General features: G+C 50.0%; 1 protein-coding gene across 1 annotated transcript in view; it reads left to right on the plus strand.

Annotated features, from left to right (window-relative positions):
- The window catches only part of MRPL21 (mitochondrial ribosomal protein L21), an 88,747-nt gene that overhangs the window by 13,201 nt on the left and 57,950 nt on the right, over window positions 1-17,596 (plus strand). Inside the window, exon 2 of the mRNA XM_063944352.1 lies at window positions 17,468-17,531. Within this exon, the coding sequence (XP_063800422.1) occupies window positions 17,468-17,531 (64 nt within the window). The remainder of the gene's footprint in view (window positions 1-17,467; window positions 17,532-17,596) is intronic.

Here is a 17,596-nt window from a genome sequence, read left to right on the forward strand (position 1 = left end):
ATCCCCATGGTCCTGACGGAGTCCCAGCATCCACTACGGACTACGAGAAATAGAATTATCGGTAAGTAAATTCTTATTTTCTCTGACGTCCTAGTGGATGCTGGGAACTCCGTAAGGACCATGGGGAATAGCGGCTCCGCAGGAGACTGGGCACAACTAAGAAAGATTTAGGACTACCTGGTGTGCACTGGCTCCTCCCTCTATGCCCCTCCTCCAGACCTCAGTTAGAATTTTGTGCCCGGCCGAGCTGGTTGCACACTAGGGGCTCTCCTGAGCTCTTAGAAAGAAAGTATATTTAGGTTTTTATTTTCAGTGAGATCTGCTGGCAACAGACTCACTGCTTCGAGGGACTGAGGGGAGAAGAAGCGAACCTACCTGCTTGCAGCTAGCTTGGGCTTCTTGGGCTACTGGACACCATTAGCTCCAGAGGGATCGAACATAGGCCCAGCCTCGGTCGTCCGGTCCCGGAGCCGCGCCGCCGTCCCCCTTGCAGAGCCAGAAGCAAGAAGAACGTCCAGAATATCGGCGGCTGAAGACTCCGGTCTTCATTAAGGTAGCGCACAGCACTGCAGCTGTGCGCCATTGCTCCCCATGCACACCTCACACTCCGGTCACTGATGGGTGCAGGGCGCTGGGGGGGGGAGGCCCTGGGCTGCAATATAAATACCTTAGCTTGGCAAAAAAACACATAATATAGTCAGGAAGACTATATATGTGTAAAATCCCCTGCCAAAAATATCCTGAAAAAAGCGGGAGAAGTCCGCCGTGAAGGGGGCGGGGCTATCTCCCTCAGCACACTGGCGCCATTTTCCTCTCACAGCTCCGCTGGAAGGACGCTCCCCAGGCTCTCCCCTGCAGTTTCCAGGCTCAATAGGGTAAAAAAGAGAGGGGGGGGCACTAAATTTAGGCGCAAATTGTGTATTATAGCAGCTATAGGGGAAAAATCACTGTGTGTAGTGGGTATCCCTGTATTATATAGCGCTCTGGTGTGTGCTGGCATACTCTCTCTCTGTCTCCCCAAAGTGTGGTGTGTCGGTACGGCTGTGTCGACATGTTTGATGAGGAGGCTTATGTGGAGGCGGAGCAGGTGCCGATAAATGTGAGGTCACCCCCTGCGGGGTCGACACCTGAATGGATGGACATGTGGAAGGAATTACGCGACAGTGTCAACTCCTTACATAAAAGGTTTGACGACATAGCAGATGTGGGACAGCCGGCTGCTCAGCCCTCAAAAGCCATCAGGGGCTCTAAAACGCCCACTACCTCAGATGGCAGACACAGATGTCGACACGGATACTGACTCCAGTGTCGCTGACGATGAGACTAGTGTACATTCCAATAGAGCCATTCGTTATATGATTACGGCAATGAAAAATGTGTTGCACATTTCTGATTTCTCTGACGTCCTAGTGGATGCTGGGAACTCCGTAAGGACCATGGGGAATAGCGGCTCCGCAGGAGTCTGGGCACATCTAAAGAAAGCTTTAGGATCACCTGGTGTGCACTGGCTCCTCCCCCTATGACCCTCCTCCAAGCCTCAGTTAGATCTCTGTGCCCGAACGAGAAGGGTGCACACTAGGGGCTCTCCTGAGCTCTTTGTGAAAGTTTTAGTTTAGGTTTATTATTTTCAGTGAGACCTGCTGGCAACAGGCTCACTGCATCGAGGGACTAAGGGGAGAAGAAGCGAACTCACCTGCGTGCAGAGTGGATTGGGCTTCTTAGGCTACTGGACATTAGCTCCAGAGGGACGATCACAGGTTCAGCCTGGATGGGTCCCGGAGCCGCGCCGCCGGCCCCCTTACAGAGCCAGAAGAGCGAAGAGGTCCGGAAAATCGGCGGCAGAAGACGATCCTGTCTTCAGATAAGGTAGCGCACAGCACCGCAGCTGTGCGCCATTGCTCTCAGCACACTTCACACTCCGGTCACTGAGGGTGCAGGGCGCTGGGGGGGCAGCGCCCTGAGACGCAATAAATCGATAAAAACCTTATATGGCTAAAATAAATGCATCACATATAACTCCTGGGCTATATGGATGCATTTAACCCCTGCCAAAACATACAGAAAAACGGATGATAGGCTCCGCCCCTTTCTCGGCGTCCTTATCTCCTCAGCACACTGGCGCCATTTTCCCTCACAGCTCAGTTGGAGGGAAGCTCCCTGGCTCTCCCCTGCAGTCACTACACTACAGAAAGGGGTTAAAAAAGAGAGGGGGGCACAAATTAGGCGCAGTATAAACAATACAGCAGCTATAAAGGGAAAAACACTTATATAAGGTTATCCCTGTATATATATATATATATAGCGCTCTGGTGTGTGCTGGCAAACTCTCCCTCTGTCTCCCCAAAGGGCTAGTGGGGTCCTGTCCTCTATCAGAGCATTCCCTGTGTGTGTGCTGTGTGTCGGTACGTTTGTGTCGACATGTATGAGGAGAAAAATGATGTGGAGACGGAGTAGAGTGTCTGTAATAGTGTTGTCACCCCCTAGGGGGTCGACACCTGAGTGGATGTACTGTTGAAATTGCGTGACAGTGTCAACTTTGTATTAAAGACAGTGGTTGACATGAGACAGCCGGCTACTCAGCTTGTGCATGTCCAGACGTCTCATACAGGGGCTCTAAAGCGCCCGTTACCTCAGATACAGACGCCGACACGGATACTGACTCCTGTGTCGACGGTGAAGAGACAACCGTGATTTCCAATAGGGCCACACATTACATGATTGAGGCAATGGAAAATGTTTACACTTTTCTGATAATATGAATACCACCAAAAAAAGGGGTATTATGTTTGGTGAGGAAAAACTTCCTGTAGTTTTCCTGAATCTGAGAAATAAAATGAGGTGTGTGATGATGCGTGGGTTTCCCCCCGATAACAATTGATAATTTCTAAAAAGTTATTGGCAGTATACCTTTTCCCGCCAGAGGTTAGGGTGCGTTGGGAAACACCCCCTAGGGGGGATAAGGCACTCACACGCTTGTAAGAACAAGGGCTCTATCCTCTCCTGAGATGGCCGCCCTTAAGGATCCTGCTGATAGAAAGCAGGAGGGTATCCTAAAATGTATTTACACACATACTGGTGTTATACTGCGACCAGCAATCGCCTCAGCCTGGATGTGCAGTGCTGGGTTGGCGTGGTCGGATTCCCTGACTGGAAATATTGATATCCTAGATAAGGACAGTATATTATTGCCTATAGAGCAATTAAAAGATGCATTTCTATATATGCATGATGCACAGCGGAATATTTGCCGACTGGCATCAAGTATAAGTGCGTTGTCCAATTCTACCAGTAAAGTGGTCAGGTGATGCGGATTCCAAACGGCATTTGGAAGTATTGCCTTAAAAAAAAGGGGATGTACCCCTGGTCGCCTCTCAAAATAAGACGCCGTATTATCAGGCGCAGTCCTGGTTGGCAAGCGGACAAAAGGGTTCCTCTTTTCTGCACGTGACAGAGGGAGAGGAAAATGGCTGCAGAGATCAGCCAGTTCCCAGGAACAGAAACCCTTTTCTGCCTCTGCCAAGCCCTCAGTATGACGCTAGGGCTTTACAAGTTCAGGCACGGTGGGGGCCCGTTCTCAATGAATTTCAGTGCGCAGTGGGCTCACTCGCAAGTAGACCCCTGGATCCTTCAGGTAATATTTTCAGGGGTACAAATTGGAATTCGAGACGTATTCCCCTCGCCGTTTCCAAAAGTCTGTTTTACCGACGTCTCCCGCTGACAGGGAGGCAGTTTTGGAAGCCATTCACAAGCTGTATTCCCAGCAGGTGATAATTAAGGTACCCCTCCTGCAACAGGGAACGGGGTATTATTCCACACTATTGTGGTACCGAAGCCAGACGTCTCGGTGAGACCGATTTTAAAATCTAAAATCTTTGAACACTTACATACAGAGGTTCAAATTCAAAATTGAGTCACTCAGAGCAGTGATTGCAAACCTGGAAGAAGGGGACTACATGATGTCTCGGGACATCAAGGATGCTTACCTTCATGTCAAAATTTACCCTTCTCACTAAGGGTATCTCAGGTTATGGTACAGAACTGTCACTATCAGTTCAGACGCTGCCGTAGGGATGGTCCACGGCACCCCGGGTCTTTACTGAAGTAATGACCGAAATGATGATATTCCTTCGAAGGAAGGGAATTTTAGTTATCCTTTACTTGGACGATTCCCTGATAAGGGTAAGATCCAGGGAACAGTTGGAGATCGGTGTAGCACTATCTCAGGTAGTGTTGCGGCAGCACGATTGGATTCTCAATATTCCAAAATCGCAGCTGGTTCCGACGACTTGTCTTCTGTTCCTAGGGATGATCCTGGACACAGTCCAGAAAGAAGGTGTTTCTCCCGGAGGAGAAAGCCAGGGAGTTATCCGAGCTAGTCAGGAACCTCCTAAAACCGAACCAAGTCTCAGTGCATCAATGCACAAGGGTTCTGGGTAAAAATGGTGGCTTCCTACGAAGCAATCCCATTCGGCAGATTCCACGCAAGACTTTCCAGTGGAACCTACTGGACAAATGGTCCGGGTCGCATCTTCAGATGCATCAGCGGATAACCCTGTCACCAGGACAAGGGTATCCCTCCTGTGGTGGTTGCAGAGTGCTCATCTTCTAGAGGGCCGCAGATTCGGCATTCAGGACTGGGTCCTGGTGACCACGGATGCCAGCCTGCGAGGCTGGGGAGCAGTCACACAGGGAAGGAATATCCAGGGCTTATGGTCAAGCCTGGAGACATCACTTCACATAAATATCCTGAAGCTAAGGGCCATTTACAATGCTCTAAGCTTAGCAAGACCTCTGCTTCAAGGTCAGCCGGTGTTGATCCAGTCGGACAACATTACGGCAGTCACCCACGTAAACAGACAGGGTGCCACAAGAAGCAGGAGGGCAATGGCAGAAGCTGCAAGGATTCTTCGCTGGGCGAAAAACCATGTGATAGCACTGTCAGCAGTTTTCATTCCGGGAGTGGACAACTGGGAAGCAGATATCCTCAGCACGACCTCCACCCGGGAGAGTAGGGACTTCACCCAGAAGTCTTCCACATGATTATAAACCGTTGGGAAAAACTCGACAGGTATTGCGCCAGGTCAAGGGACCCTCAGGCAATAGCTGTAGATGCTCTGGTAACACCGTGGGTGTACCAATCAGTGTATGGGTTCCCTCCTCTGCCTCTCATACCCAAGGTACTGAGATTGATAAGATGGAGAGGAGTAAGCACTATATTAGTGGCTCCGGATTGGCCAAGAAGGACTTGGTAACCGGAACTTCAAGAGATGCTCACGGAGGATCCGTGGCCTCTACCTCTGAGAAGGGACCTGCTTCAGCGGGGACCTTGTCTGTTCCAAGACTTGCCGCGGCTGCGTTGACGGCATGGCGGTTGAACGCCGGATCCTGAAGGAAAAAGGCATTCCGGATGAAGTCATCCCTATCCTGATCAAGGCCGGGAAGGATGTAACCGCAAAATATTATCACCGCATTTGGCGAAAATATGTTGCGTGGTGCGAGGCCAGTAAGGCTCGACGGAGGAAATTCAACTGGGTCGATTCCTACATTTCCTGAAAATAGGAGTATCTATGGGCCTGAAATTGGGGTCCATTAAGGTTCAAATTTCGGCTCTGTCGATTTTCTTCCAAAAAAGAACTAGCTTCAGTCCCTGAAGTTCAGACGTTTGTTAAAGGGGTACTGCATATACAGCCTCCTTTTGTGCCTTCAGTGGCACTTTGGGATCTCAAGGTGGTTTTTGGGTTCCAAAAGTCACATTGGTTTGACCCACTTAAATCTGTGGAGTTAAAATATCTCACAGAAAAAGTGGTCATGCTGTTGGCTCTGGCCTGGGCCAGGCGCGTGTCAGAATTGGTGGCTTTATCCTGTAAAAGCCCTTATCTGATTTTCCATTCGGACAGGGCGGAATTGAGGACTCGTCCTCAGTTTCTCCCTAAGGTGGTTTCAGCGTTCACCTGAACCAAACCTATTGTGGTGCCTGCGGCTACTAGGGACTTGGAGGACTCCAAGTTGCTAGACGTTGTCAGGACCCGGAAAATATATGTTTCCAGGACGGCTGGAGTCAGGAAATCTGACTCGCTGTTTATCCTGTATGCACCCAACTAGCTGGGTGCTCCTGCTTCTAAGCAGACTATTGCTCGTTGGATTTGTAGTACAATTCAGCTTGCACATTCTGTGGCAGGCCTGCCACAGCCAAAAAATCTGTAAATGCCCACTCCACAAGGAAGGTGGGCTCATCTTGGGCGGCTGCCCGAGGGGTCTCGGCTTTACAACTTTGCCGAGCAGTTACTTGGTCAGGAGCAAATACGTTTGTAAAATTCTACAAATTTGATACCCTGGCTGAGGAGGACCGGGAGTTCTCTCATTGGGTGCTGCAGAGTCATCCGCACTCTCCCGCCCGTTTGGGAGCTTTGGTATAATCCCCATGGTCCTTACGGAGTTCCCAGCATCCACTAGGACGTCAGAGAAAATAAGAATTTACTTACCGATAATTCTATTTCTCGTAGTCCGTAGTGGATGCTGGGCGCCCATCCCAAGTGCGGATTGTCTGCAATACTGGTACATAATTATTGTTACCAAAAAATTCGGGTTATTGCTGTAGTGAGCCATCTTTTCTAGAGGCTCCTCTATTATCATGCTGTTAACTGGGTTCAGATCACAAGTTGTACAGTGTGATTGGTGTGGCTGGTATGAGTCTTACCCGGGATTCAAAATCCTTCCTTATTGTGTACGCTCGTCCGGGCACAGTATCCTAACTGAGGCTTGGAGGAGGGTCATAGGGGGAGGAGCCAGTGCACACCAGGTGATCCTAAAGCTTTCTTTAGATGTGCCCAGACTCCTGCGGAGCCGCTATTCCCCATGGTCCTTACGGAGTTCCCAGCATCCACTACGGACTACGAGAAATAGAATTATCGGTAAGTAAATTCTTATTATTACCCCAGGTACCACAAAAAAGGGTATTATGTTTGGGGAGAAAAAGCTACCAGTGGTGTTTCCCCCATCTGATGAATTAAATGAAGTGTGTGAAGAAGCGTGGGCTTCCCCCGATAAAAAACTGGTAATTTCAAAAAAGTTACTAATGGCGTACCCTTTCCCGCCAGAGGACAGGTCACGTTGGGAGACATCCCCTAGGGTGGATAAAGCGCTCACACGTCTGTCTAAAAATGTGGCACTACCGTCTCCAGACACGGCCGCCCTAAAGGAACCTGCGGATAGAAAGCAGGAGGCTATCCTGAAGTCTGTATATACACACTCAGGAATTATACTGAGACCGGCTATTGCTTCAGCATGGATGTGCTGCAGCTGCGTGGTCAGATTCCCTGTCGGAAAACATTGATACCCTAGATAGGGACACTATATTGCTAACCGTAGAGCATATTAAAGACGCTGTCTTATACATGAGAGATGCACAGAGGGATATTTGCCGGCTGGCATCTAAAATAAACGCAATGTCCATTTCTGCCAGGAGAGGATTGTGGACTCGGCAGTGGACAGGAGATGCGGATTCTAAAAGGCACATGGAAGTTTTGCCTTACAAGGGTGAGGAGTTGTTTGGGGATGGTCTCTCGGACCTCGTTTCCACAGCGACAGCTGGGAAGTCAGCATTTTTACCCCATGTTCCCTCACAGCCAAAGAAAGCACCGTATTATCAGGTACAGTCCTTTCGGCCCCAGAAAGGCAAGCGGGTTATAGGCGCGTCCTTTCTGCCCAGAGGCAGAGGTAGAGGGAAAAAGCTGCAACATACAGCCAGTTCCCAGGAACAAAAGTCCTCCCCCGCTTCATCTAAGTCCACCGCATGACGCTGGGGCTCCACAGGCGGAGCCAGGTACGGTGGGGGCCCGTCTCAAGAACTTCAGCGACCAGTGGGCTCGCGGGTGGATCCCTGGATTCTACAAGTAGTATCTCAGGGGTACAAGCTGGAATTCGAGACGTCTCCCCCTCGCCGTTTCCTCAAATCTGCCTTGCCGACAGCTCCCCCGGACAGGGAGGCAGTGCTGGAGGCGATTCACAAGCTGTTTTCTCAGCAGGTGATAATCAAGGTACCCCTCCTTCAACAAGGACGGGGTTACTATTCCACAATGTTTGTGGTACCGAAACCGGACGGTTCGGTGAGACCCATTTTAAATTTAAAATCCTTGAACACTTATATAAGAAGGTTCAAGTTCAAGATGGAATCACTCAGGGCGGTGATTGCAAGCCTCGACGAAGGGGATTACATGGTATCACTGGACATCAAGGATGCTTACCTGCATGTCCCCATTTACCCTCCTCACCAGGAATACCTCAGATTTGTGGTACAGGACTGTCATTACCAATTCCAGACGTTGCCGTTTGGACTGTCCACGGTACCGAGGGTATTTACCAAGGTAATGGCCGAAATGATGATACTCCTCCTAATTTTTAATTATCCCGTACTTGGACGATCTCCTTATAAAGGCGAGGTCCAGGGAACAGTTGTTGATCGGAGTAGCACTTGCTCGGGAAGTGCTACAACAGCACGGCTGGATCCTGAATTTTCCAAAGTCGCAGCTGGTTCCTACAACGCGTCTACTGTTCCTGGGGATGGTTCTGGACACGGAACAGAAAAAAGTGTTTCTCCCGGAGGAGAAGGCCAAGGAGTTGTCATCTCTAGTCAGAGACCTCCTAAAACCAAAACAGGTGTCTGTGCACCATTGCACGCGAGTCCTGGGAAAGATGGTGGCTTCTTACGAAGCAATTCCTTTCGGAAGGTTCCATGCAAGGATCTTTCAGTGGGATCTGTTGGACAAGTGGTCCGGATCGCATCTTCAGATGCATCGGCTGATAACCCTGTCTCCAAGGACCAGGGTGTCGCTGTTGTGGTGGCTGCAGAGTGCTCATCTTCTAGAGGGCCGCAGATTCGGCATACAGGACTGGGTCCTGGTGACCACGGATGCCAGCCTTCGAGGTTGGGGGGCAGTCACACAGGGAAGAAACTTCCAAGGACTATGGACAAGTCAGGAGACTTCCCTACACATAAATATTCTGGAACTAAGGGCCATTTACAATGCCCTAAGTCAGGCAAGACCCCTGCTTCAACACCAGCCGGTGCTGATCTAGTCAGACAACATCACGGCGGTCGCCCACGTAAACCGACAGGGCGGCACAAGAAGCAGGATGGCGATGGCAGAAGCCACAAGGATTCTCCGATGGGCGGAAAATCACGTGATAGCACTGTCAGCAGTGTTCATTCCGGGAGTGGACAACTGGGAAGCAGACTTCCTCAGCAGGCACGACATCCACCCGGGAGAGTGGGGACTTCATCCAGAAGTCTTCAGGCTGATTGTAAATCGCTGGGAACGGCCACAGGTGGACATGATGGCGTCCCGCCTCAACAAAAAGCTAAAAAAATATTGCGCCAGGTCAAGGGACCCTCAGGCGATAGCTGTGGACGCTCTAGTGACACCGTGGGTGTTCCAGTCGGTTTATGTGTTCCCTCCTCTGCCTCTCATACCCAAGGTACTGAGAATAATAAGAAGGAGAGGAGTAAGAACTAGACTTGTGGTTCCGGATTGGCCAAGAAGAGCTTGGTACCCAGAACTTCAAGAAATGATCTCAGAGGACCCATGGCCTCTGCCGCTCAGACAGGACCTGCTGCTGCAGGGACCCTGTCTGTTCCAAGACTTGCTGCGTTTGACGGCATGGCGGTTGAACGCCGGATCCTGAAGGAAAAGGGCATTCCGGAGGAAGTCATCCCTACGCTGATTAAAGCTAGGAAGGAGGTGACCGCAAACCATTATCACCGCATATGGCGGAAATATGTTGCGTGGTGTGAGGTCAGGAAGGCCCCAACGGAGGAATTTCAGCTAGGTCGATTTCTGCACTTCCTACAGTCAGGGGTGACTATGGGCCTAAAATTGGGTTCCATTAAGGTCCAGATTTCGGCTCTGTCGATTTTTCTTCCAAAAAGAACTGGCTTCACTGCCTGAAGTTCAGACGTTTGTTAAAGGAGTGCTGCATATTCAGCCCCCTTTTGTGCCTCCAGTGGCACCTTGGGATCTCAACGTGGTGTTGAATTTCCTTAAGTCACATTGGTTTGAGCCACTTAAAACCGTGGAACTAAACTATCTCACGTGGAAAGTGGTCATGCTGTTGGCCTTGGCTTCGGCCAGGCGTGTGTCAGAATTGGCGGCTTTGTCATGTAAAAGCCCTTATCTGATTTTCCATATGGATAGGGCGGAATTGAGGACTCGTCCCCAATTTCTTTCTAAGGTGGTATCAGCTTTTCATTTGAACCAACCTATTGTGGTGCCTGCGGCTACTAAGGACTTGGAGGATTCCAAGTTGCTGGACGTAGTCAGAGCCCTGAAAATCTATGTTACCAGGACGGCTGGAGTCAGGAAAACTGACTCTCTATTTATCCTGTATGCGCCCAACAAGCTGGGTGCTCCTGCTTCAAAGCAGTCTATTGCTCGCTGGATCTGTAGTACGATTCAACTTGCACATTCTGCGGCTGGACTGCCGCATCCTAAATCTGTAAAAGCCCATTCCACGAGGAAAGTGGGCTCTTCTTGGGCGGCTGCCCGAGGGGTCTCGGCTTTACAACTTTGCCGAGCTGCTACTTGGTCGGGTTCAAACACATTTGCTAAATTCTACAAGTTTGATACCCTGGCTGAGGAGGACCTTGAGTTTGCTCATTTGGTGCTGCAGAGTCATCCGCACTCTCCCGCCCGTTTGGGAGCTTTGGTATAATCCCCATGGTCCTTACGGAGTTCCCAGCATCCACTAGGACGTCAGAGAAAATAAGATTTTACTCACCGGTAAATCTATTTCTCGTAGTCCGTAGTGGATGCTGGGCGCCCATCCCAAGTGCGGATTTTCTGCAAGACTTGTATATAGTTATTGCCTAACTAAAGGGTTATTGTTATGAGCCATCTGTTCGTGAGGCTCAGTTGTTATTCATACTGTTAACTGGGTATAGTATCACGAGTTGTACGGTGTGATTGGTGTGGCTGGTATGAGTCTTACCCGGGATTCCAAAATCCTTTCCTTATTGTGTCAGCTCTTCCGGGCACAGTTTCCTAACTGAGGTCTGGAGGAGGGGCATAGAGGGAGAAGCCAGTGCACACTAGGTAGTCCTAAATCTTTCTTAGTTGTGCCCAGTCTCCTGCGGAGCCGCTATTCCCCATGGTCCTTACGGAGTTCCCAGCATCCACTACGGACTACGAGAAATAGATTTACCGGTGAGTAAAATCTTATTTTTTGCAGCGCGGCTACGGCGCGCACTGTCCATTCTTTCGGTTATGAGGGTGGGAGCACCAATTCACTTTCTGCTGAATGCCGCCAAAATGTCTAGTTACAGCTTTGGTGCAGGGTGTCCTGTATGCTACACAGCCCAGCAGCATTGTCACCCCATCCTCCCCCTTGCAGCACTTTTGTAGTGTCCAAGTCAATTCTGTTTTTATATTTGAATAATAAGATTAATAAGAACCTTCTTTCCGATGGGACCCAGAAAAGGACAGGTAGGACACCAATTTTTAAAAGTGAGGGGTCCATGGGACCCACTTTTTTTTTTTCCGGCTCAGTGCGATCACTGTGGATGTAAGATGTGCATCCCCCTTTGGCCAGTGTAAAGGTAGTGTTCATTCTAGCACCCTGCACCTTTCAAATTCTGTGCAGTTCCTCTTTCCTGCTTGGGGTGTCGCTCTCTGCTCTGGTGCTTCTCAGCACACACAGGTCTGTATCACAGCAGTGAGTAACAGATCACAGTGTGCTGAGAAGCACCAGAGCAGAGAGTGACACCCCAGGCAGGAAAGAGGTACTGCACGGATTTTGAAAGGTGCAGGGTGCTAGAATGAACACTAGTAAAGGACCACTAAAAAACTGGGAATGCTTAGGTAAAAAGGGACACTTAGAACTACCCGACAACCATTTTCCTGCATTAAATGGTAAAATGCTCCTGCTGATCCTAATACTGTAGCTCCTCGTTACTTCTGAAGCTCTGGGTCTGATTCAGAGATGTGCGCAGAACACACAGCTGTGCTAAAATATGCTCATGCCCCAGGAGGCGTCTTGCGTAAGTAGATTCCTTCTGCTGCTGGCTTCTGTGATCCGTTCTACGTCCGAAGACGTAGCCTCAGATCCTCTACATGAACATCGGCTTAGGGGGCTTTGTGTACGTTGTTGCGGACAGAGATTTGTGCGCGCCCATTACCGATCCTGCACATGCACAGATCTGAAAACATAGGCTTTGCATACAGCCGAGTCTGGCCTTCTGTCCACTAAAGGGCGTATTTACTAAGTGTCGGCTTGTAACTTTGACCTCAGAATCTAAAGTGACACTAATATTAAGTGCAGAGTTTGTCGGATTTTCCACTTAATAATAGTGCTGCTTTAAATTTGAGGATAAACCCACTAAGGGGTATATTCAATAACTGTCGGAAGCTGCCGTCTTGTCGGAAAGACGGCAGCTTCCGACAGTTTTAGGTCGGAAGGGGTTCCGACCTATTCATTAGGGCCCCATTTATTCCGACAAGTCGGGAAACCCGACTTGTCGGAATGCACGCTGATCGGCGGCTTCACCCGACAGGTTTTAGCCCCGTTTCCGACAATCTCAATCCGACTTTAAAAAAAGTTGGATTGAGATAAGTGAGCAGAGAGCAGGAGGCGGGAAGAGCAGGGACGCAGCCGTGAGCCTGTGCTGCCGCAGCTGCTGGTCCCCCGTCTCCTCCTCCTCCACCGCTGTCCGCTCCGTCTTCCCCGGGTGTCCGCCTTCAACTGGCCCCCGGCGGGCTGCCTGTACCTCCTTCCACAGCGTGCTATCTCCTCCCGGGCCGATAACACCTCTCCCCGGCGCCGCAGACCGCTCCCTCCCCTAGGCGCCGCTGACAGTCTGATATGGCCGCTCTTTTGAATAGGGGTTGTCGGGTCCACTCCGACAACTGCATGTCTGAATGGACCTGACTCTTATTGAATATACCCCTTTGACGTTGCTGCTTTGCAAAGTCTAGTTTCTCCATAAAATGGTATATAAAATCCTAGGAGCACAGCAGCAGTGTATGTATAGCTGCTGCTGTAATGTGTGCTAGACACACAGACGGAAGGCAGATGAAGCAATACTCAGAACTAGCAGGTGCATTCTCTGAGTAGTGTTCACTCTAGGATTTTTTTAGGGCAGGGTGCTGATCACGGGTAGGGCACATTTTTCATTCGGGAGGGCACATTTTCCGTTCGGGAGGGCACATTTTCCAGTTAGAAGGGCAAAATTAGGTACATACTATAATGCTTGGTCCTCCCATTCCCACATGATAAAGAATGGGCAGTGCGCGCCAAAGGCGCGCAGCAAAAATTTAGGGGCGTTGTTTTTCGTGGGGAAGGGGCATGGCCACATAATAGTGGCAATTCACATTACACCACACAGTAGTGCAGCTAATACACACTGCACCAGGTAGAACCTCCTATACACACTGCGACAGGTAGAGGACGTTATACATATTGCGCCAGGCAGAACACATTCTACACTTTGCGCCAGGCAGAGCACGTTATACACACTGCACCAGGTAGAGAGCACGTTATACACATTGCACCAGGTAGAGAGCACGTTATACACATTGCACCAGGTAGGGAGCACGTTATACACATTGCACCAGGTAGAGAGCACTGAGACGCATTGCACCAGGTAGAGAGCACTGAGAAACATTGCACCAGGTAGAGAGCACTGAGAAACATTGCACCAGGTAGAGAGCACTGAGAAACATTGCACCAGGTAGAGAGCACTGAGAAACATTGCACCAGGTAGAGAGCACTGAGAAACATTGCACCAGGTAGAGAGCACGTTATACACATTGCACCAGGTAGAGAGCACTGAGACACATTGCACCAGGTAGAGAGCACTGAGAAACATTGCACCAGGTAGAGAGCACTGAGAAACATTGCACCACGTAGAGAGCACTGAGAAACATTGCACCAGGTAGAGAGCACGTTATACACATTGCACCAGGTAGAGAGCACTGAGACGCATTGCACCAGGTAGAGAGCACTGAGAAACATTGCACCAGGTAGAGAGCACGTTATACACATTGCACCTGGTAGAGAGCACTGAGACACATTGCACCAGGTAGAGAGCACGTTATACACATTGCACCAGGTAGAGAGCACTGAGACACATTGCACCAGGTAAAGAGCACTGAGAAACACTGCACCAGGTAGAGAGCACTGAGACACATTGCACCAGGTAGAGAGCACTGAGAAACACTGCACCAGGTAGAGAGCACTGAGAAACACTGCACCAGGTAGAGAGCACTGAGAAACACTGCACCAGGTAGAGAGCACTGAGAAACATTGCACCAGGTAGAGAGCACTGAGAAACATTGCACCAGGTAGAGAGCACTGAGACACACTGCACCAGGTAGAGAGCACTGAGACACAGTGCACCAGGTAGAGAGCACTGAGGCACATTGCACCAGGTAGAGAGCACTGAGACACACCACCAGGTAGAGAGCACTGAGAAACATTGCACCAGGTAGAGAGCACCGAGAAACATTGCACTAGGTAGAGAGCACTGAGAAACACTGCACCAGGTAGAGAGCACTGAGAAACACTGCACCAGGTAGAGAGCACTGAGAAACACTGCACCAGGTAGAGAGCACTGAGACACATTGCACCAGGGAGAGAGCACTGAGAAACACTGCACCAGGTAGAGAGCACTGAGAAACACTGCACCAGGTAGAGAGCACTGAGAAACACTGCACCAGGTAGAGAGCACTGAGAAACATTGCACCAGGGAGAGAGCACTGAGGCACATTGCACCAGGGAGAGAGCACTGAGACACATTGCACCAGGTAGAGAGCACTGGGAGGGAGGGGAGGACGGGCAGATGCAGAGCAGCACTCACCGTTGCAGCGGGTCCAGTCTCTTGATGCTGACGGCGGAGCCCAGGTCGCCGTGGTGAGGGGGAATGGGCGTGCAGCGCCGTGGTGAGGGGGAATTTCAAACCATGCCGGAGGACTGGCGGGCGGGAGACACCGCAGGCTCTGATTGGCTGCTCCTCCACGCTGCACGCTGGCCCTGTCTCCACCTTCAACTGAGAGCTATCAGCGCGGCGGGGGGAGAAATGACAGCACACTGGCGCGGGGAGAAGTGACAGCGCTGGCGCGGGGAGAAGGCAGTCCTTTGGTGATTGGCAGGGCGGGCACAAACGGGCAGGGCGCTTTCTGTCACTCAGAAAAGGGGCAGTGCGCAGCGCCCTGCAAAAGAAGCTTAGAGTGAACACTATTCTCTAACCACAGAAGGTCTTGGCTTATACATCTGCAGACGTGGTGAAGAGCTATACTTTTACTAGGATCCCTTTTGTACAGTACGTTTATTAACAGTTTCTTATATAGCGCAGCATATTCCGTTGCGCTTTACAATTAGAACAACAGTAATAGAACAAAACTGGGTAAAAACAGACAGAGGTAGGAAGGCCCTGCTCGCCAGCTTACAATCTATAGAGTCAGGTACACTTTATAAGGGAATGTTCATTTACTGTAATGTAATAACCTAACAATGTAGAAAGAAGACATAGTAGAGACAGTCACAGTACCTGCACTTTGATGATACATCTACCACCTAAGGATAACCTGAGCAGGATTTCGGAAGGAGACGTTTTGGACACTGAGGGGCAGATCTATTAAGCCTGGGGAAGCCATAAGGAAGTAATAAATCAGTGATAAGTGCAAGGTGATAAACGCACCAGCCAATCGGCTCCTAACTGTTAATTTACATATTGCAGCTGATTGGCTGGTGCGTTTATCACCTTGCACTCATCACTGGTTTATCACTTCCTTATGCCTTCTCCAAGTTAATACATCTGCCCCAGTTTGCTGTTCACACCATGTGCACTTCCAGTGTTTCCTGTGACAATGACCAGAATCTATGTGTGACCGAGGCAGGGAAATGCATGCAATTGGCCCCACGTGTCCGAGGCAGGGAAATGCATGCAATTGGTCCCACATGACCGAGGCAGGGAAATGCATGCAATTAGTCCCACATGACCGAGGCAGGGAAATGCATGCAATTGGCCCCACGTGACCGAGGCAGGGAAATGCATGCAATTGGTCCCACATGACCGAGGCAGGGAAATGCATGCAATTGGCCCCACGTGACCGAGGCAGGGAAATGCATGCAATTGGTCCCACGTGACCGAGGCAGGGAAATGCATGCAATTGGCCCCACGTGACCGAGGCAGGGAAATGCATGCAATTGGTCCCACGTGACCGAGGCAGGGAAATGCATGCAATTGGCCCCACGTGACCGAGGCAGGGAAATGCATGCAATTGGCCCCACGTGACCGAGGCAGGGAAATGCATGCAATTGGTCCCACATGACCGAGGCAGGGAAATGCATGCAATTGGCCCCACATGACTGAGGCAGGGAAATGCATGCAATTAGTCCCACATGACCGAGGCAGGGAAATGCATGCAATTGGCCCCACGTGACCGAGGCAGGGAAATGCATGCAATTAGTCCCACGTGACCGAGGCAGGGAAATGCATGCAATTAGTCCCACGTGACCGAGGCAGGGAAATGCATGCAATTAGTCCCACATGACCGAGGCAGGGAAATGCATGCAATTGGTCCCACATGACCGAGGCAGGGAAATGCATGCAATTAGTCCCACATGACCGAGGCAGGGAAATGCATGCAATTAGTCCCACATGACCGAGGCAGGGAAATGCATGCAATTGGTCCCACATACAAATGACCTGCAGCACATTTTTTTCCAGTTCATAAGTTATTCCCATTAACTAACCCCCTACTAATTGTGTAATAGGCACGGTTTGTGCTCCCCTAAGTTACAGAGCAGTGATTATATCCGTCCCATGCTAGTTGTGCGCTGAAAGCTTAGGGGCCGATTCATACCTGGATGCAGCTACGTCAGCAGTCACAGGCTGAAGGCCGCACATGCACTAGCCGCACTGCGCGTGCACACACGTTGAAATGCAACGGTGTTCGCGGGACGGGGCGTCGCGGCTGCATTAAAGGGACCTCAACTTGGTGTTGGTAGGGACCACTTGCGTTGCGGCTGCGTGACGTCACATGCAGCTGCTGCGACCCAAAACAGGCCGGGTATTCGCCTATCTTCGCAGCTAGACTGTGCAGGTAGAGAGCTACTTGAAACATTCAATAGCATTGCTGCCGTGCGATGCTTTCGCATGTCTCGTGGGGGGGGGGGGCTGGATGCGGCATGCGGGGCGGAATTGCCGTGTGCTGGGCGCATGTCTAAGAATTAGATCGTAGTTGTGATTTTTTTCGCACATCTTCAATCAGGTCTGAATTACCCCCTAGTTTGGAATGGCCAAAACCTTTTCAAATAATAATGTCATGTTTATAGTAATTAGTTAGCATAGGATTATTTATTTAATTAAAAGTATGAAAAAAACTTTTTTCTTTTTAATTTATTTAAAATCTTGGATGTTTTTTTTTTTTTTTTTTTTGTAATTGCCAAATTTGTTTTCTTTTCTTTATTGCAGTGTCCTTGCTCCGGCCACCTCTACGATGTCAGAGCTCGCACAGTACATCACTGAAGAATCCAAAGTAAATATCATGTGTTAATATTTGACTCTCTCAATAATGTACTTGACAATCATATATACATAACA

The sequence above is a fragment of the Pseudophryne corroboree genome, chromosome 11 (assembly GCF_028390025.1).
Source record: "Pseudophryne corroboree isolate aPseCor3 chromosome 11, aPseCor3.hap2, whole genome shotgun sequence".
Lineage (NCBI taxonomy): Eukaryota > Metazoa > Chordata > Amphibia > Anura > Myobatrachidae > Pseudophryne > Pseudophryne corroboree.